General features: G+C 51.5%; 3 protein-coding genes across 3 annotated transcripts in view; 2 read left to right on the plus strand and 1 right to left on the minus strand.

The window, feature by feature from the left end:
* Positions 1-21066, minus strand: part of LOC310692010 (uncharacterized protein) — a 155165-nt gene that overhangs the window by 85804 nt on the left and 48295 nt on the right. The window lies entirely within an intron of this gene.
* The window catches only part of LOC310692013 (uncharacterized protein), a 51353-nt gene that overhangs the window by 26663 nt on the left and 3624 nt on the right, over positions 1-21066 (plus strand). Inside the window, exon 7 of the mRNA XM_083472372.1 lies at positions 1948-2029. Coding sequence (XP_083328498.1) covers positions 1948-2029 — 82 coding nt within the window. The remainder of the gene's footprint in view (positions 1-1947; positions 2030-21066) is intronic.
* On the plus strand, positions 6675-21065 carry LOC310692039 (zinc finger protein 165-like). The gene is made up of 3 exons (XM_083472426.1): positions 6675-6773; positions 20089-20581; positions 20764-21065. The coding sequence occupies exons 2-3, from the start codon at positions 20180-20182 to the stop codon at positions 20899-20901; spliced, it is 540 nt and encodes a 179-aa protein (XP_083328552.1). The 5' UTR covers positions 6675-6773; positions 20089-20179; the 3' UTR covers positions 20902-21065.

A 21066-nucleotide genomic window follows, 5' to 3' on the forward strand; every position in this document is an offset into this window, starting at 1 on the left:
CCCCTCCCTCTCCACCCTGCCTAAAAAGGAGGCGGGGCCTTTGTCTCTCTCTTCTGCACGTGCTGCATCCATGCCGCCTCCGGGGAGCCGGTGAGTCTCTGCATTGGGGAGAAGAGGGGGGGTCCCCGGGATGCAGTGGGAGCGGGGGGACCCCCAAGTCAAGGGGCAGAGGCTCCTGCCCCCCTCTCTGCAAAGCCGTTTGGGAAGGGAAGGGCCTGAAAATAAACCCCCCTCAAAATGAGGAATCAGTCCCATTTATTAGCAGAGGTTGTAGGGGGACGGAAATATTAGGACATAAAATGCACCGGAGAAATAAAAAGGAAGCCTGAGTGATGGAAGAGGGGAGGGGGCAGAGAAGAGAAAGCGCTTCTTGGTGCGGGGCAGAGTCGAGCCTGCGGAACTCCCCGCCCCAGGAGGCCAGGCTGGGACCAGGGCAGGGAGGAGGAGGAGGAGAGGCTCCTGGGGGCTTCATCCTCGAGGGCTGAGCTCTTCTCTCCCCAGAGATGCTGCTGAGTCCCAGTTGCTGGAAGGAGCGCAGGGGGAGAGAGGGGGGGGCTCTTGCACCCCAGTCCGGCTGGTGTTCTGATATTTGGGGTACCAAATGTGAGCCCCTTGAATTGGGCCAGGAAATGAACTGGCCACCAAAGCAGCTGTTTGAGAGGGGAATTAGATGTGTTCTCAAGGTGGTGGGGCTTCAGTAAGGGGGGGGGCATGGGTGCAGTATTGCACTTGCTTCTTAGTGCTGTCCTTTGGTCCGGCCCACATGAACTTTGGCCTCGCCCATTTGGCCCTCAAGGGCTTGGCCAGATCAGGATCTGACCCTCAGAACAGATAAAAAGGGATCCCACCCCAGGAGTCTGCCTGGAGGACGTTGGAGATGCACAGCGCTAGAAAACGAGGCAGAAGCAGAAAAGGAGAGTGCCCTGAAATGGGGGTGGGAGGGAGAGCAACTCTTGAGGAGCCCCACTCTGGCCTAGTGCCCACATTACACTCGGAACAAAGGAATCATTGTTCTAACTTCATTCCTGGGCTGAAAACACCGAGAGGCAGGAGCCACCAGGTTTATTCATCTCACAAAAACCGCTTGATTTGCCTCCACTTCTGGCCTGGTCACTTTCCTTCCAGGAGGGCAAGAGGATTTCTTCTTCTCCTTTCTTCTTCCTTTCCTTCTTCCAGAAAGCTCAGAGTCTGGCCTGTGATGTAGTCATACTCTGGTTCCTAGCAAGACTCATCCACACTTGCTCAGGAGACCTTCTTCTTCTGACCGTGTACCAATTTCCTAAAAGCAATGTGTTTGCTTTGCAGTATGTAGCAGCACCTCTAAATTAGACAGACAGAACTTGGTCAAAGAAAAGATGGACTTCTTCCTCAAGATGGATGAGGAAGACTCAGCTGGCTCTGGAGTAGGAAGAGGCCATGCTATGGAAACTGGGAGCAGTGGGGGATTCTGGGAAAGCTCCATGCAGAAGATCCTGGGAGAGGAGGACACCCTTCGCTCAGAGGCGCAGAGCCAGCAGTTCAGGTGGTTCTTCTCCCAGGAGGCTGAAGGACCCCGAGAGGTTTGCAGCCAACTCTACCGCTTTGACCATCAATGGCTGAAGCCAGAAAGGCACACGAAAGCTGAGATGCTGGACCTGGTGATCTTGGAGCAGTTCCTGGCTGTCCTTCCAGCAGAGATGGAGAGCTGGGTCAGGGAATGCGGAGCAGAGACCAGTTCCCAGGCAGTGGCCCTGGCCGAAGGTTTCCTCCTGAGTCAGGCGGAGGACAGGAAGCAGGTGAGAGAGACTTTCCTCTGGATGCTCCCAAGGGACTCCAAGGAGGGAGCAGGACCCTAAATCTCATCCTTTTTTGGGAATGACATTGGATACCCCTCCAGTTTTTGTCCCAGCCATTCCTTTTCTCACCCATCTCCACATTTTCTATTACAAATTCTTGTTCCTATTTCAGGGAAAGGATCTGTTGGCAGAAACGGGACCAGATTCCTCTGAGGCAGAGAGGACTTTGCTGGACACCAGAGAGAAGCCGCTGGGTAAGGAGGAAGGAAGTTTTCTTCTTTTGATTCCATTTGGTTGATTCTGAAACTAATCTGTGGGTTCTGTCAGTGTTTTGGGGAAGACACTTGGGGCCAAGAGGCCAAAGAAGATCAGATATATTTCAGCATAACTAAATTATGAAATGGGGGCAAACTCCCAAATGCACCTCTGAGAGAAGCATCCTGCACTCCGGTCTCCCCACTTCCCTTTGTCTCTCGCAGGTGAAAGAAGGATGCCAGCAAGACCTCCTCCTCCATCTCTTCCTCCTGGTGGAGGGGAAGCAGCGGCTGAGGAACCGGATCAGGTAGGGGGAAGGAGCCTTGGGGGGAAAGAGGCTGAGGGGTGGGGGAGACAGGGGATTCTGAGACTTGCATAGACATATTGATCTGAATAAAACAAGGTGGAGTTCCACCCATTTTCACTAAGAGTCATACCCATCATTAAAATACACGATGAAATAACTCCATTAAAGCATTAAAATAAGCGCCAATAATCAGAATGTGCAGCAGAACAATCCAATTAAAACAACCCAGGCAGGAAGCAAAAGAGCAACGTGCAGGAAATGATTTTTATGGTGCCTAAGAGAAGGATATTTTTCTTTCAGAGCTCAGTTTCTTTTGAAGATGTCGCTGTTTGTTTCATGGCTGAGGAGTAGGCGTTGCTGGATCCTGCCCAGAGAGCTCTGCATAAGGAAGTCATGGAGGAGACTTGTAGGACCATGATCTCTCTGGGTAAAGTTCCCGCTTGGGTCATAATATCTGTTTTGTAATTCAGTAGATATTTCACCGTGACAAACCTCCCATATTTGGATGGATCCCAACGTTGCCACCGAGAGTGCCAGGGATTCTCACACCCACAGCTCACCTTGCATGGAGGGCTGGGGACTGTTTTGTCTGTGGATATTGTTCCTCTGCTTCTCTCTTTTTGCACAAGGATCAGGATGTGGATAGGCTTTCTGAGTGTTGCTTCTGTCAGGTTTTTGTTTCTGTCCATTTTTGGTTGAGCAAAGGGACTTTTTATTTTAAGAAATTGATTTTTATTGAAAGTTTTCCAATTAAAATAGAATAGAAATTAGAGTATGTTAAGCCCAAGCTCTTTGTATCCTTATTCCAGACACAGAAGAGCGAACCCTCCCAGCTCCCACCTGGGAGCCTTGTCCCCTTTCCTCAGCCCTTCATCTGCTCTCCATCACCTTCCTGTGTGTATCCTCCCTTATCCAAGATAGGAAAATTCAAAAAAGACTTCCCATCTTCAGATCACAAATGTTCATTAGCATTATTCAAAAACTGGGAACTCCATTTCTTTCTTAGGCTCTGATCTGTTCCTCTCTTCGTTGCAGGTGGTGATGAATTAGAAATTAAGAACAAGGGACAACAGGACAAAATCCACACAGTGGAGAAGCCATATCAAGGTTTGGAGTGTGGAGAGAACTTCAGTCAGAGCTCCCATGCCACTTCCCATCAAAGAAATCCTATTGGGAAGAAACCCTTTCAGTGCCTGGAATGTGGAAAGAGCTTCAGTTGGAAGGATAGTCTTACTTCCCATCAAAGAATTCATTCAGGGGAGAAACTATATCAGTGTTTAGAATGTGATAAGTTATTTACTACAAGAAGAGACTTCCATCGACATAAGAGAATTCAGTGGGGAGAAACCATATCAGTGCCTGGAATGTGGGAAGAGCTTCAATCACAGCTCACATTTCAAAACCCATCAAAGAATTCATACGGGAGAGAAGCCCTATCACTGCTTGGAGTGTGGAAAGAGCTTCAGTCAGAGCTCCGGTCTCACTTCTCATCGAAGAATTCATACACGGGAGAAACCATGTCAATGCTGGGAGTGTGGAAAGAGTTTCAATTGGAATAATAGTCTTACTTACCATCAAATAATTCATATAGGTGGAAAACCATTTCAGTCCCTGGAATGTGAGAAGTGCTTTACTACAAGAAGAGACTTCCATCAACATAAGAGAATTCACAGTGGGGAGAAACCATATCAGTGCTTAGAGTGTGGGAAGAGCTTCAGTTGGAAGGATAGTCTTACTTCCCATCAAAGAATTCATACAAGGGAGAAACTATATCAGTGCTTAGAATGTGATAAGTTTTTTACTATAAGAAGAGACTTCCATTGACATAAAAGAATTCACAGTGGGGAGAAACCATATCAGTGCCTGGAATGTGGGAAGAGCTTCAATCACAGCTCACATTTCAAAACCCATCAAAGAATTCATACAAGGGAGAAACCATTTAATTGCTTGGAGTGTCGAAAGAGCTTCAGTCGGAAGGCTAGTCTCACTTCCCACCAAAGAATTCATACGACGGAGAAACCCGAATAGTGCTTAAAATATGGAAAGAGCTTCAGCTGGAAGGAAATCTCACTTCCCATGAAAGAACTCACAGCGGGGGAAATCCTGGAATTATACAATAGTAGCTTTGGGAGGAATCTTGAGGGTCATCTAGTCTAACCAACTGCAACGCATCTTCTTGATGTTTAGTCAGAATCTCCTTTCTTGTTCTGTTCTTGTGGGGTCACATGGTTCTTCACCTCCTTTTCAATCATGAGAATAACTGAGTATTAGGTTAGGCTCCCCAAGGTCTCCCAGTGAGCTTCATGGCCAAGGAGGGATTTGAACCCAGGTCTCCCAGGGTGTAGTCAAATACTCTAGGGAATATACTACACTGGCTCTCCCATGAGACTCTTAGAAATTGTTCATGCATTTGTGTCTGCTTAAAATTTGGGTGCCATATTCTGGTGTTTGTATTTAAAGCTGTGTATTCCTCTAGCAAAGTCATTTATGTAATAAAAGTAAGTCAGGTTCAGTATTATAATAGATTTAAGGCAATGTCATCTGGGGGAGGGGCTGTTGATTGGCTGAGAGTTTGGAAGGGTGTTTAAGAAAGTACAACATAACCATCAGGCCTTTGGCTAATGAAACTTTATCATTTTCAGCGTCTTTGTGGGAGACGGAAATATTGGTGTGTTTCACTTTTGTTTTTATTATGTAATTGATGTTTTTATTTTGAATGTTAATGCTGCGTAATGCCCTGATATCTTCCAATGAAGGCAGTATACAAATTTTAATAAATGAAAAATAAGGTCATAAATCATAAAGGAAAATATAAAAATACTCTGGAATGAAGGGGCTGTTTGGTGAAAGACCCAGGCAAGACCCAGCTCACAGCTCTGCCCCTTGAGTCCCCTGGGAAGGGCCCCCCTAGCTCAGGGCCTGGGGACAGCTGCTGGGCATGCAGAAGGGCCCTGGCCGCGTCTCTGAGAAGGAACGAGAGCATCCCTTGCGGAAAGAGACCTGCCAAGGAGGCTGGGCTGCAGCTCCCATCATCCCTCACCATGGACCCCGCTGGCTGGGGCTGATGGGAGTTGTAGTCCAGCCACCCCTGGAGGTTGGCCAAGGGCAGTGCAGACGGCGTGGAGCTGCTGGGGTTAGAAGGGCAGGAGCAGGAGACCTGCTTGGCCTGCAGAAGGGCCCAGGCTCCACACTCTCAGCAGCATCTCTATCAGCCAGGGACCCTCCCCCTGGTCCTCCCCGTCGCAAGGGTTAAAAGCAGCCGAGCCTCCTTCCTAGAGGGGACGGGGAATCCTGGCGGGGGGCGCGGGTCCTCCAGAGCGAGGGTCCCTCTAGGAAATCTCTCGGGATTGGAGGGAGAGATGGGGCGCCCGGCATTCCAAGGGTCAAGAGGAGCGGAGCTGGGTTCCTAGAGGGGACAGGAAATAGTGGAAGGGGCAGGTCCTTCGGCGCCCAAGCCCCTCCCTCCCTCCCCCGGAAGTGGGGCTCTGGTCGCTCTTGCCCAGGCTGCCTCGCTGGGTGAGTCTCCTCTCTCTTCCGTCAGGGGGCGCCCCCCAGGCAAGGCCCCCCCCCCGGCTCTGGAAGCCCCTTCCTTCCTTCCCTCCTCTCTCAGCATCCCTCATGCAGGGGGTTGGAGGGAAAGTCTCTCGCCCCCCAGGAACTTCCGCGGGGGGAGGGAGGGGGAGGAGATCCAGGTTTGCTGAGGGTCCAGAGGCGAGGAATTGGGGGCAAGGGGGGCAGGCTGCCCCCCTCTGGAAACACCAAGGCCTCAGAGCAGCTCCTTGTTCTTGGTCCGGGGGGAGGAGGGGAAAGGGGACACCTCTTTCTCTCTCCCCCCCCCCGTTTCCTTGGGCAGGAGATCCAGCGAGGGGAAGGAAACCCCGCCCCCAACCGAGACCCCCGGAAACTCTTATTCTTAGGGAGGGGGCAAAGGAGGAGCAGGATCGCTCCCCAAAGATCTCTTCCCAAGGCCCGCCTTGTGCCTCGTCATTCTGACTCTTTGCCACTCCATTTGTCTAACTTAAACATTCCGAAATAGAGGCACGCTTTTACTCTCGCGAGGTCGAATATACTGCCTTTGGCAGAAGACATATGAAGCCAGCCCTGCTTAGGGAAGCTTCTAGTGCTTGATGTATTACAGTACTTTAATATTTGTTTTGGAAGCCGCCCAGAGTGGCTGGGGAAGCCCAGCCAGGCGGACGGGGTATAAATAATAAATTATTATTATTATTATTATTGCCTGCCCTCTAGGGGCGATTCTCAAAAATCCCACTGGAAACACGGTGATGTCCCAGTGGAGATGGCAGTATGGAATCAGTGGCTCATGTCTCTCTTTACAAGGTTTGAGGAGGGAGGTTGTTACCCCTCTATTATTGTCTATTCCGGGTCGCCCAACCATTGTTGCAGTCTCCATTCTCTTGGCAGATCAAGAGGTACAGGTGACAGCAAAAGGTGCAAGGGTTTTAACCGGGTCAGTCAGAATAAGAACCATCATTTGACTATTGATCCTCACCCCCAAAATGTATTTTATGTAATCAACTTTTTACCTTTATCCTCTGTAAGCTGCATTTTATGTTATTGCTATGGCTGGCGGCTGATGCACGTATTTATTCATTCGCTCAACACCCACCTTGCCCCACTCTCTTGTGGCCCCACTTCTCAACCCCTTCCTTGCCACCCTGTACCTCACTGACTGCCCAAGCGCAGCCCTCGGGGACATATCATGGACATACAGCCCCTTCAGGGGGCCTTACCTGAAGCTATGACCCTGGTGTGTGTGCTCAGCTCATGCATGGAGGGACCCCCAAGTCCAGGGAGACAGAGGCTCCTGCCCCCTTACTCTCTACAATGCATGGAAGAGGGGGACCAGGGCACAGGATGTCTGCGACTCTTTCCTTCCTTTGCATCCATAGCTTTGGGGAGGGAAGGAAAGCGAGACCCATGCAATCAGTTGAGACTGTTGGAAGAGGGGAGGGGGCAGAGAAGAGAAAGCACTTCTTCCTGCGGGGCAGAAACAAGCCTGCGGAACTCCCCGCCCCAGGAGGCAAGGCTGGGACCAGGGCAGGGAGGAGGAGGAGGAGAGGCTCCTGGGGGCTTCATCCTCGAGGGCTGGGCTCTTGTCTCCCCAGAGATGCTGCTGAGTCCCAGTTGCTGGAAGGAGCTGTTACGGAAAAAATCCCGGGCGTGGAGTTCCAAGCCACCCGGTGCGTCGGACTGAGTCCGCGGGTCCTAGCGGAGAAAATAAGCTCAGCCGGAAAAGGAGCAAGATGCGGAGATCCGAGTTTATTGCGCAACAGGTTCAAGACGAGATTGAACCCCGAGAATGGGGTGACATAAACTTTTAAAAGTTCCCTCCAAGTCCCAGAATACAGTGCACGAAACGTCATGAATACATTATGGGAAGGTTGGGTTTCATGGATTACATCATGAATATTTTACACACGTCATGAATATATTTACAGAGAGGTGGGGTTACACTGATTAGCATTTGAGACAAGGGAGGGGGGAATGTGCAGAGTGAGGGATATACATAAGTAAACATTTCTTGAGTACCGGTGGTGGCTAGACAAAGGGACAGTGATATGCATCGTCTGCCACCTGGTATTGCCCGGAGGAAGGGTTAGGCAGGACGATCTGACAGGATTAAGAAGTTCCTGTGTACGTGCCCTGCCGCTTGAGGGATTATGGAGGTCAGGGTGTCATCATGGAGTCCAAAGGGAGCTGGGTTGAATGACGCTGAAAGCAAGGAATTCGGAGCTATGGTTGATTTTATATGATTTTCGGAAGGTTCTGAAGGTTCCCAACCTGTTCCGTAGCCTCGGTCAAAGTTGGATACATTGTAACAAGGTTTTGACAGGTTTACGAGCAAAACGGATACATTGTAGCAAGGTCCTGATTGGATTAGGAGGTCGGAAGTTTCGGTTCGATTGTTCTCGCTGTGGGGGGCCGTCAGTAGCTTGTCAGCAGCTTTAATGAGGCGTGCAAGAGCTCGCTGAGCTGCCTGAGCCAGTTCTTGCAGGATGGATGCATGGCTGTGATTGGCTAAGGCGCAGCTCAGTATTTTGAATGGGGACGTAGTATGATACGGTCAACTCGCTTTTGGAATAGGGCAAGAGGGAGGCATAGGAAGGGATTGAGACAGGAAAGAGCCTTTTATTTGTAAGGCAGGGGTATAGTGTGGTGCTTGTGCAACGATGTGGGGGCTGAGGGTACCAGGAAGGATTGGGCACTGTAGAGGTCATCGCCTCGGGCCCGTTCAGGTAGCGATGGAGGGAAATGGTTGGCCCCCCCCCTTCCTCCTTCCGTATCAGTCCCCCATTCGGAGATAGATTTGCATTAAAGTTCTGTTAGAACTTGCAAATCCTTTCTCCGCACCCTATACCCCTGTGATCTCATACTCGCCTTCCCCCAGGTGTCTCATTTGTACGTATTCGGGGAAGACCGGAGCGTTATGGGAGCGGGAATAGGCTCGAAAGGGAAGAGGAGCAGATTGAGTCGGGAGGCGGAGGAGAGAGCAGCAAGGGGAGACACAATGTATGGCACAGCAAAGGACAGAAATGCAAAAGGCAACCGTAAGAGTTGTGAGTAATATGACCTTAATCAATTGTCGGAGCCACCCCAGCTTTGGTAGCCATCCCCACAAGTCAACGTCAGACAGTCCCTCGTGTTGTATGTCATGTAACCTCCCTGCTAACTCATGGATGTTATTCAAGTGTCCTGTAATGTTTAGAGACTGGTCAGTTACGTAGGTGCAACACTCGGTACCTATTAAAGCGCAGGTTCCTCCTTGACTGGACAGTAGAAAGTCCGTAGCGATCCTCGTCTGTAAGCTGAGCTGTCTCACCTCAGACAGTTCCGACATCAGGGAGTCCGTGATCTCGGTTGCCTCCTGCATGAACTTGAGGAGGATATCGGTGAGCCGGAGGATGTCGACATGGTTGGATCCTGCCCCGTAGGCAGGAAAGAGTGCTCGACCCACGGTCTCTCCGTTGGCAGCAACATCGGATAAGTCAGACAGTTGTTTTTCCTCCCGTTTATTCCTCTGCCTCCCAGGGGGCAGGTGTGGTACTATCCTTATGCCGGGAATGATGTACCCGACGAAACAGGACCCGGACATATGGGGGCTCACCCAGGTATATGCACGATGACCGCATACCCAGAACAAACCACTGAGGTATGACTCCATTCTTCCTGAGGCGAAGGCTTGCAGTAACATGGCGTCGGTGGGTTGGGGCTGCCAGGTTGGAGGGTGGTCGATGACCGTGGCCCAAGCAAGGGTAAGGTTTGGAAAGGTCCGGGATCCCGTCATGTCCGTGATGGTGACATGGCCGGTGGACAAAAGCTCTAAATTGGACGTACAGGTGCTGGAGCCGATGAAGGTGCCTTCCCCGGTGAAGGTGCGGCAAAGCGGACCCTTTGTCGGGCCGGTGAGGTAAAGGTATTGGTGGGTCAAGTTCAACGCAGTTAGATTCCAGGAGGCGACGTCCCCTGACCGGAACTGTTGTATGGTGACCGGGACCGGAACAAGGGGAAGGCTCTGTTGGAGGTGGCTGGGAGCATGGGCGCAGATCCAGCATTCAGGGTAGGGTGCCTCCTTGGCCACCTGGCCGAGGAGTTTAATGTAAGAGTTCTGTTCCCAGGAGGAAAGGAGATCCTCTCCTGGGGAGGAAGGGTCCGCGCCGAGTTTTCGTGGTGCTGTGCCGAGGGGATGAAGGGGGTCGGTGGTATTTAAGAGGCGCCTGTCTTTGGCTATGCCCCCACATCGTAAAGGTCCCACGTTATCCCACGTGGGGGAGCGTGAGGGATGTGCTGGATGGTACCAGCCCTCAAGGTATTCTGCTCCTCTCCAATCGTGGGTAATTCCGAGGTTCCAAAGGCAGCAGAAATTCCTTAGACAAAGTCCTTGTAGTTGCGGCTTTCGGAGCTCCGGGGTCATGAGGAGACATTGGAACCCGAAAATCAGGTTGTCGGAGGGGCTCGTTGCGTCAGTGTAGGCTGGTGCGGCCCCCCCTTTCTCGATTTCGGTCCAATTTGGGCTCCTCAAGAGTTCCCCGTTGCCGAATAGGAAATGGGTCCCGTTCTTGCAGGTGAGGCGGTAGTAGGAGTGGTCGAGGGTGACTGCGGCTGACCCAATTCGGTGTAGGGTTTGGTCTCGGATGAAAAGTTCCCAATACTCGTTGTCAGTCAGCTGGGGTACGAGGGAATGTCGTAGTAATGTCCGGGACTCGGGGAGGCAAAAGTCAAAGTCCCCCATTCGGTTGGGGTTCGACTTCCCACCCGTCTCAAGTCGGTGATAGTCCAGGAAGTGGTAATCCGTGGGTAAGCCGGTGCAGTGATCAGTTGGCATGGCTGAGGAGTAGGTCAAAGTCTGGTAGGCAAGGAAAATGAAGAAGTTCATGGTTAGGGTCCGGGAAAGGCAAAGCATTGGAGAATGAGGAGGTCGGAAGGCTGTGGGAATGAGCTGTTAGAAGAACTGTCAAAGAAGCTGTCAAAGCGCGCTGTCAGTGGAGCTGTCAAAGAAGCTGTCAAAGCGCGCTGTCAGTGGAGCTGTTAGAGGAGCTGTCAAAGCGCGCTGTCAGTGGAGCTGTCAAAGAAGCTGTCAAAGCGCGCTCAGAGGAGCTGTCAAAGCGCGCTGTCAGTGGAGCTGTCAAAGAAGCTGTCAAAGCGCGCTGTCAGTGGAGCTGTCAGAGGAGCTGTCAAAGCGCGCTGTCAGTGGAGCTGTCAAAGAAGCTGTCAAAGCGCGCTGTCAGTGCGTTTCAAGCGTATTCGGATGGTATTGGGATCGGGGACGATCTCGGATGTCCAATTGGTTGAGGTGGGCTCCGGTCCGGTCTGTTGGGCCCGATTCTGACCCCGATCTGGTCCGGTCTGTTGGGCCCGATTCTGACCCCGATCTGGTCCGGTCTGTTGGGCCCGATTCTGACCCCGATCTGGTCCGGTCTGTTGGGCCCGATTCTGACCCCGATCTGGTCCGGTCTGTTGGGCCCGATTCTGACCCCGATCTGGTCCGGTCTGTTGGTCGTCGTCGTCGTCAATGTACGAAGTTGGTGGGGTGGGTGGAGTTGAAAAAGTGAAGTCCTCCCCGATGTTTTCCTCGGCTTCTTGAGGGGGGGGTGAGGACTTACACCTCGTGTGATGGATCCACGAATTCTTCTCACCCAACTTTACGGCGGTTGGTGACGTCAGGAGTATCTGGTAGGGGCCTTCCCACGCGGGTTGGAGGGGTTCCTTCTGATAGACTTTGACGAGGATCCAGTCGCCTGGGTTGAAGGAGTGGGCTTGCACGTCGATGGGTAGACTTTGTCCTTCGACGGCCGCGTACTGGTGGAGTCGTTGTAGCTGTGTCTGGAGCTGAATGACATAGTTAGTAAGTTCCGCTTCTCCCAGTTCAAGTTCTGAGAGTGGGAACTGAGTGTTATAGACGGGGGGAGGTCTCCCAAATAAAAGTTCGTAGGGGGACAACTTCAATGGTCCAGTCGGTGCGCTCCGTATATTATGAAGGACCAACGGGAGTGCATTCACCCATTTCAGTCCAGTGAGTCTACAGAGTTTTCCTAATTGGGTTTTAATTTCTTGATTCATTCGTTCTACCTGGCCTGAAGATTGTGGGTGGTAGGGAGTATGGAGATCCCATTTTATTCGTAAGGCTTTGGCCACTAATTGTACTATTTGAGCTGTGAAGTGTGTTCCTCTGTCGCTATCTAGGCGACGGGGCACTCCGAACCGAGGGATAATGTCCTGTAGGAGGGCTCTGGCCACTACAGAGGCAGTGGGTTTTCTACAAGGGAATCCTTCTACCCAGGAGGAGAGTTTATCCACTATGATCAGCGCATGTTTAAACCCTTGGCAGAGCGGTAGGTCGATAAAGTCCAGCTGTAGGCTCTCGAATGGAACAAATGCCCACAGTCTAGCCCCTGGTGGCGTTCTGGGTTGTCGTTTGGGGTTATAAGAGTTGCAGGTAACGCAGTTCTTCGATGCTGTTGTGGCTGCGACCGCAAGTCCAGGAGCGTACCAGGATCTTTTTACGTGTTCTATCAGTCTCCCTTTTCCCCAGTGTGTTTGTTGATGAAGGACCCTCACCAATTTTGGAACCCATGCCTTTGGAAGGACGGTTCTGCCATCTGGGAGAACCCAAACGTTATTGTGTTGGACTGCGCCCACAGATCGCCAGAGGGTCTTTTCTTCCTCGGGTGCTTCCTCGTAAATTTGTGTAGTGTCTATGTTAAGCGGGATTTGTGGAGCTTGAAATTCCGAATCGTTGTTTGGGGGGCGGAGTGCGGCTGACTGGGCTGCTTTATCTGCTCGTCTATTCCCCTTTGAAATTGGATCTCTACCGCGAGTGTGAGCCTTACAGTGGACGACTGCGATCGCGGTAGGTAGGTGAATGGCCGTCAAGAGTCTCTCTACTAAGGCAGCGTGTGAAATTTTTGAACCAGCCGCTGTTAGGAAGCCTCTTTGTAACCAAATTTGGCCGGTGGTATGCACCAATCCAAAACAGTACTTGCTATCCGTGTAGATTGTAACTCGTTTGTTTTCACATATCTCACAGGCACGTATAAGCGCTATTAACTCTGCAGCCTGGGCGCTGTATTGCGGGTTTATTGGATTGGCTTCTACGACTTCAAAATCAGTGACCACAGCGTACCCTGTTTTCCTTTCCCCTTCGACAACCTTAGAGCTGCCGTCTGTGTAGAGTATTATATCTGGGTTGTCTAAAGGTAGGTGGTCCAGGTCTTCCCTGGGCTTTTCGGCTTGCCGGACTATGGTGGCGCAGTCATGGTGCGGGGTCCCGTCATTAGGGAGGGGAAGAAGGGTGGCTGGGTTGAGGGAGTTAACTCGCTTGATGGTGACATTTGAAGGTGTTAGCAGGACGGCCTCGTACCTATTTAGTCTGGAGTTGGAAAAGTGATGGCACCCCTTTAATGTTAATAGGGTAGAGACGGAATGGGGCACATGGATAGTGATTTCGTGCCCCAGAACTGTCTCTTGAGCCTTCTCCAGGAGGATTGCTGCGGCGGCTATAGCTCGTAGACAGCTTACCGCCCCCTTTGCGGTTGTGTCTAGTTGAAGACTGTAGTATGCCACAGGTCTCTCCTGGTCTCGGAAAGGCTGAGTTAACACCCCCGAAGCCACCCCCATTTGCTCATGGACGAACAAGTTGAAAGGAATTCTGTAGTCAGGTAAGCCTAGGGCGGGGGCAGATCTCAGTTCTTGTTTCAGTCGTTCAAAGGACTTGTATGCCTCTTCCTCCCAAACTAGAGTGTCTGGGTGGTCTTGGCGGGTCATAGCCGACAGGGGCTTAGTGATCTCGCTGTAACCCGCAATCCATGCTCTGCAGAAGCCAGCCATTCCTAAGAATCCCCGTAATTGTCTCTTAGTCTTGGGGAGGGGGATTTTAGTGACTGCCTCTATCCTGTCTGTTGCCAAACTTCGGGTGCCTATTCCTAGGATGTGCCCGAGGTATTTAACTTCTTGTTTGCAATACTGTAGTTTCTTTGGCGACACCTTATGTCCCTTTCTAGCCAGTTCTGTTAAGAGATGCTTAGTGTCCGTTTTACATGCTTCCTCGCTAATGGAGCAGAGGAGAAGGTCATCTACGTAGAGTAAAAGGGCGGAGCCAGCTGGGAGATTTATGTCTTGTAAATCTTGGTGTAGGATGGCCGAAAAGATGGCGGGCGATTCTACGTAACCCTGGGGCAATCTAGTCCAGGTGAGCTGACTAGGTCCCCAGGTGAAGGCGAAGAGAAATTGGCTGTCCGGGTCTAGGGGTATGCTAAAGAAGGCGGAACAGAGGTCCGCCGCGGTGTACCACTTAGTCTCTGCGGGTATGGCGTTCAGTAAAGAATTCGGGTTGCCCACTACTGGATGTCGAGGTATGACAAATTGGTTCACGAGTCTCAAGTCTTGCACAAAACGATATCTAACTGGTGCCCCCTCTGCCGATGGCTTCTTTACTGGGAGCACTGGGGTGTTGCATGGGGATGCGCAAGGGACTAGGATTCCCTTCTCGAGGAAGTCTTCGATCATAGGAGTTAACCCCTCGATAGCTTCTTTGGGTAAGGGATATTGTTTTGTGCAGGGAAAGGGTAAGTCAGTCCTGTAGGTAATTTTCACTGGGGTCGCTGATAATAAGAGACCCACTGAGGTCGATTCGGTGCCCCATAAAGAGGAGGGCAAATCTCGTTCCAATTCCGGGGGTAGGTTTGGGAATTGTCTGTCTGTCTTTTCCTCCTCAACTATTCCTTGGAAGGATGGGATGGATTCTTCGGGCATGTGTAGGTAGATGCCTTCCTTGGTGCACTTAATGGTAGCGTTCAGTTTGCAAAGTAGGTCCCTTCCCAAAAGGTTTACCGGGCTGCTAGTTAGAAGGAAGGTATGCTCGGCCAGTAGCGGTCCGAGGGTAACCTTGGAAGGACGTGATAGTGGGCAAGTGCGGGGTATCCCATCCAGACCCATAACTTTTCTGGTCTCCGGACCCGGTTTCAGGTGGCTATCGGTTAAAGTAGAGTATGTGGCTCCTGTGTCCAGTAGGCATTGATACGGATGGCCATCGATCTCTATCGTGCAAAATGGGTCTTCAGAGGATAACGTAAGGACTGGACAGATGGTCAGGGTTTGGTTGGGATCCCCTCCTAATTGTCAATAGGTTTCTTGGTCATCAGGAAAGGGTTGGTTAGGTGGGTGCAAGGGAGGTGCCGTGGCGTTAGTCCACGGGTGGGTGGACGGCGTTATAGCGGGCATCTGGGTCCTTGGTCCTGGTGGAGGTCTTTGGTTTTGGGTAGATGCACTCGGAGGCGGTTGGGGTTGATATGTGGCCGTGGCTGGTGGAGGGTTATGAAGGATGGGTGGTTGGTTCCCGTATCCGTAAGTTGGATTTGGATGCGGCGCTGCATAAGTTATATTATTGAGGTAGGGGCAGAATCTTCTTATGTGTCCCTCTTCCTGACAGTAATAACAGGCTCCGGTGGCTGGTCCCCATGGTCTAAGGGAATGGGGAGGTCCTCCTCCTCGAATTCCCTTTCCTCGGCTAAAACCCCTGCCCCTTCCGGAGTTTAAGTCCATACTCAGGGCAAGGATCTGTTCGGTTTCGGGTTTGGGGTCCCTTTTCTTCCTCTCATCCCGTGAATTATATACAGATTTGGCGATTGAGAGAATTTCACTGATACTTTTGCCATCATACCCTATTTGTAAGTTCAGGGCCTTCCTTATATCGGGGCAGGCTTGGTCTTTAAAGAAGCCTTTGACTATGACTTCGTGTTGGGGTTTTTCGGGGTCGATTCCCCCCCATGTTTTGATGGCTGAGACTAGCCGGGTATAGTAATCAGATGGGTGTTCGTTTGCCCCTTGCAAAACGGACTGGACCTTCGTCCAGTTGACAGTACGTTGTCCAGCGGCCTTAATGCCGTCTAGGATTGCCCGTTTGAATAAGTCCAGATACCAGATGCCGTCGGCAGTATTGTAATCCCACGTCGGCTCGGTGCGTAAGCATTGAGCTGTGAGCGGCTCTAAGCCTTCTCGGCGACCTGCCTGGTAGTTGGGGAGTTCGATTGCCTCTCCTGCCTTTGCCAGAATATCTGCCTTCTCGGCCTCGTTGAAGAGGGTGTTTAAGAGAACGTGAATGTCTGGCCAGGTCGGTTTATGGGTCGAAAAAATGGCGCTGACCTGACGGTGGCATTTATCCGGATCGTCTCTTAATGATGGCATTTGATTTGACCAATTTACCAGGTCAGCCGTATAGAAAGGCTGGTGGGTATACACCATTCGAGGGGGTCCATCTGGTCGTAGGGGTGGGATCGGCAGGGCCCTTAAGGGCATCTGGACTGCTGCGGAGTCTGCCTGATTTGAATCCGCTTGCTTGGATGTTTCTGGGACCTCTTGAGATTTTTCGGGGTTCTCTTTAGATTTTTCAAGGAGGCTAGGGTGTCCTGAAGTGGCCTCTAGTATTTCTTTGGCTCGCTGCCTCAAGGACAGGAGATTAGAGCTCTCTAAGGTGGCGCTTTGTATTACTCTGGCTCGCTGCCTCGTTAACCGCGGGCTCGCAACCCCACGCGCCCCTTGGTCTTCTACATTCTCATCGCTGTCTGAGTCCTCTCTAGGGGTGGGTTGAATAGTTGGCCCATAGTAGAATGGAATGAGCGTTTGTTCCATGGAGTCATCCCCTGGGTGTCCTTCGTATGGAGGGGGCGGAGGCGACCTTCCATGATTTAAGATAGGTAGTTGGTAGGTCGTGGCTCTTTTAGTGGCTTGGAGCAGTCCTCTGACCGTCTCAAATGTGGCTAGGTATTCTAATTGGCGGGGTTTTTCTTCCATCAGGTACTTCTTAAGGTATTGTAGGCGCTCTTCGTTAAAGGAGCCCCCCTTTGGCCACTGTAACTCTGGTTTTGCGGAGGCAGTTCCAGTGGGCCAGGTGCGTGTACAGAGATCTTCTAATTTTTGTCTCGATAACAATTTGTGCCCGGGAACTGATTTCCAGTAAGAGATGACGAACTCAAGAGGGGAGTCGGGGTCTCTCTGGGACTCGGATGGCTTCCTAGAAGCCTTCCTCCCGGAGCGAGCCCTCTCGTGTTTGGAGGCTTGGGTACCCATTTTATTCACGCGTGTCTAGGTAAAGAGAGGGGAAAAGGGGTCGTTAGGGGTGTGGGCTTAGGGAAGGTTTTGCTGCTTAGCAACTTCTTAGCGGGTTTTTAGAGAGCTCTTCTTGCCTATTCTCTATTCCTTCTTTTCCTACTCTTCAACTTCTCAGGGGTTCCTCTCCACTCTGCCAAGTTCCACCCAACTCTTCTCGGGTTCCCCTCCTGGCAACCTCCTACCTATCGTTAAATCTCGGAAGAGGGACCCTACTGAACGCCCGCGCCGTGCGGTGCCAGATCGGGTGATCCCTTGATAGAGTTTCGGACGGAAAATCCCCCTTGCTATCGGAAGCGGGTTCACGCACGATACACGTGTTACGTGGCCCGACCGGTGCGGCTGGGATTAATTGATAGGAAAGCAAGACCCCTTCCTGCCCCCTCCGTAAGGGCGCTCGGGAAGTTCGGAAGAAGAACTCCAATCCCTTGCTTTCAACCGAGATGCCCGTTGCAGGGAGTCGGCTGTCCTTTCAAGCCGGGTCTCTCCGTCTTATTTTCGGACTCTCGATTGGTGCGGCTGACTGGAGAATTTGAGAGAAAGAGATAGAGCTCAGAGCCCCCCTTTCGGGCCGAGCGGCAGTCCACGGTCTCTCTCAGCACTTGGACCAAGGGACAGGCGAGAAAGAGCGATAGAGAGGAAGGCAGAGAATTCAGTTGCCAGGAGACTTCCACCCCCCTTTCCACCAGTGCACTGGGTTTCCTATACTCACGCGTCTTCCTTGTAGATCCCGGGATCGTAGAAGCCGGCTGGATGTCCCTTTGCTCCCCGGCTGAACTCCTGGGACGTTCGATTACCGCCCGGAGGATGGCCGGAGGTCCAGAGGGTCTTCTCGGGCAAACTGGCCCGGAGCCGGCAGAAGATTCGGGGCCCCCGGTCAGCAACACGGGAGAACCGCTCGTCCCTGCTCGGGCGCCAAATGTTACGGAAAAAATCCCGGGCGTGGAGTTCCAAGCCACCCGGTGCGTCGGACTGAGTCCGCGGGTCCTAGCGGAGAAAATAAGCTCAGCCGGAAAAGGAGCAAGATGCGGAGATCCGAGTTTATTGCGCAACAGGTTCAAGACGAGATTGAACCCCGAGAATGGGGTGACATAAACTTTTAAAAGTTCCCTCCAAGTCCCAGAATACAGTGCACGAAACGTCATGAATACATTATGGGAAGGTTGGGTTTCATGGATTACATCATGAATATTTTACACACGTCATGAATATATTTACAGAGAGGTGGGGTTACACTGATTAGCATTTGAGACAAGGGAGGGGGGAATGTGCAGAGTGAGGGATATACATAAGTAAACATTTCTTGAGTACCGGTGGTGGCTAGACAAAGGGACAGTGATATGCATCGTCTGCCACCTGGTATTGCCCGGAGGAAGGGTTAGGCAGGACGATCTGACAGGATTAAGAAGTTCCTGTGTACGTGCCCTGCCGCTTGAGGGATTATGGAGGTCAGGGTGTCATCATGGAGTCCAAAGGGAGCTGGGTTGAATGACGCTGAAAGCAAGGAATTCGGAGCTATGGTTGATTTTATATGATTTTCGGAAGGTTCTGAAGGTTCCCAACCTGTTCCGTAGCCTCGGTCAAAGTTGGATACATTGTAACAAGGTTTTGACAGGTTTACGAGCAAAACGGATACATTGTAGCAAGGTCCTGATTGGATTAGGAGGTCGGAAGTTTCGGTTCGATTGTTCTCGCTGTGGGGGGCCGTCAGTAGCTTGTCAGCAGCTTTAATGAGGCGTGCAAGAGCTCGCTGAGCTGCCTGAGCCAGTTCTTGCAGGATGGATGCATGGCTGTGATTGGCTAAGGCGCAGCTCAGTATTTTGAATGGGGACGTAGTATGATACGGTCAACTCGCTTTTGGAATAGGGCAAGAGGGAGGCATAGGAAGGGATTGAGACAGGAAAGAGCCTTTTATTTGTAAGGCAGGGGTATAGTGTGGTGCTTGTGCAACGATGTGGGGGCTGAGGGTACCAGGAAGGATTGGGCACTGTAGAGGTCATCGCCTCGGGCCCGTTCAGGTAGCGATGGAGGGAAATGGTTGGCCCCCCCCCTTCCTCCTTCCGTATCAGAGCGCAGGGGGAGAGAGGGGCTTTTGCGCCCCAGCCCTACTGGGGGGCTTCCCATTCAGGCCCCTGTGAGAATTATAGGAACATGGAATGGTAGAGCTGGAAGGGAGCCGGAGGGTCATCTAATCCAACCCCCTGCAAAGCAGGAATCTCTGCTTCCCTGAAGGTTTCTAAGCAGAGTTTGGATGTCCATCTCTCAAGGATGTGTGAGTTGAGATTCCTCCATTGCGGGGAGTTGGGTCACATGACCCCCAGGGCCCCTTCCAGCTCTGCAGTTCTGGGGTTCAGTGAAAGAAGCTTGGGGTGTGGGGCAGGCATCCGAGAGCTCAGTCAAGAGGGGAAGGGGCCAGGAAATTCCCCAGGAGGAACCGCCACCAGGCTGCCCTCTCTTTGGCCACCCAAAGCTCTGGAGTGGGGAAACCACCAAGAGGGCCCCCCTGAGCCCCCAAGGGGGGGGTATAGCGAAGGAGGCCTTTCTTCAGATATTTGGATCCTGTGAGTCCCACGAACTGGGCCCAGAAGTGAATGAAATTAATAAAGAGAAGGAGCCCAGCCCATAATCTGAGGACTGCATTTTGCAGCTGTTTCTGAGTTGTCTTCAAGGGCAGCTGCACATGGGGGGCATTGCAATGATCCCATTGGATCCAGAGCATGGAATACCATGGCCTCCTCCTCTCGTCCCAAAGAGACTGGGGCTGGCAAACTAGCCAGAGGCACTGCTAGTCACTGAGGCCACCTGGGAACCTCTAAGCAGATGTGGTGGGGGGGGTTATGCTATGCTACATTATTGTTATTTTAATTATTATAATAATTAATTAGGCATCCTATTATTTAAATGCGCTTCACCTCATGATTCCAGGGCAGATTTCAACATTAAAACACTATAAGAAAAATAGTTTAAAACTAGGACTAGTAGATTTCTCCTTCTTCCTTTTTTTCCTTAAAGAAAGCTCAGAGTCTGGGCTGGGGTGCAGTCCAGTCTTGGTTCCTTCCAAGACTCATCTACGCTTACGCAGGGAACAACCTTCTTCCCGTTATAACAGACCAAGGTCTTTGTTTGTAGAATTTGCCAGCATCTCTCGTTCAGACGGACAGAACTTTGCAGAGGCCCAAGGGGCTCCTTCTGATCTTTTGGGGACTTCCTGGGAGTGAAGATGCATAAGCAAGACTCAGCTGGCCCTGGAGCAGGAAGAGGTCATGCTATGGAAACTGGGAGCAGTGGGGGATTCTGGGAAAGCTCTGGGCAGAAGATCCTGGGAGAGGAGGACACCCTTCGCTCAGAGATGCAGAGCCAGCAGTTCAGGCAGTTCTGCTCCCAGGAGGCCAAAGGACCCCAAGAGGTTTGCAGCCAATTCTACCACTTTTGCCACCAGTGGCTGAAGCCAGAAAGGCACACAAAAGCTGAGATGCTGGACCTGGTGATCTTGGAGCAGTTCCTGGCTGTCCTTCCAGCGGAGATGGAGAGCTGGGTGAGGGAATGCGGAGCAGAGACCAGTTCCCAGGCAGTGGCCCTGGCCGAAGGTTTCCTCCTGAGTCAGGCGGAGGAGAGGAAGCAGGTGAGAGAGACTTTCCTCTTAATTCTCCCAAGGGGCTCCAAACAGGAGGGAGAAGATCCCCAAATCCCATCCTTTTTTGAAAGTATCCAAGGTGCTATATTGGACATCCCTAAATATTTTGCTCCTGCCATTCCTTTTTTAATAGTTCTCATTCTTTGTTTGAATCCTTGTTGCTCTTACAGGGAAAGGATCTTTTTGCAAAAATGGGTCCTGATTCCTCTGAGGCAGAGAGGACTTCGTTGGACACCAGAGAGGGGCCGCTGGGTAAGGAGGAAGGAATTTCTTCTCAGTCTGGCCACAACCTGTTATTCTCAAAATAATCTGTGGTTTCTGTCAGTATTTTTTGGTATGACACTTGGGTCCAAGAAGCCAAAGGAGATGAGATATATTTGAACATAAGTGAAATATGAAATGGGGGCAAACTCCCAAATGCACCTCTGAGAGAAGCATCCTGCACTCCTGTCTCCCCACTTCCCTTTGTCTCT

This window comes from Podarcis liolepis (assembly GCF_965112155.1).
Source record: "Podarcis liolepis genome assembly, chromosome: 13".
NCBI lineage: Eukaryota > Metazoa > Chordata > Lepidosauria > Squamata > Lacertidae > Podarcis > Podarcis liolepis.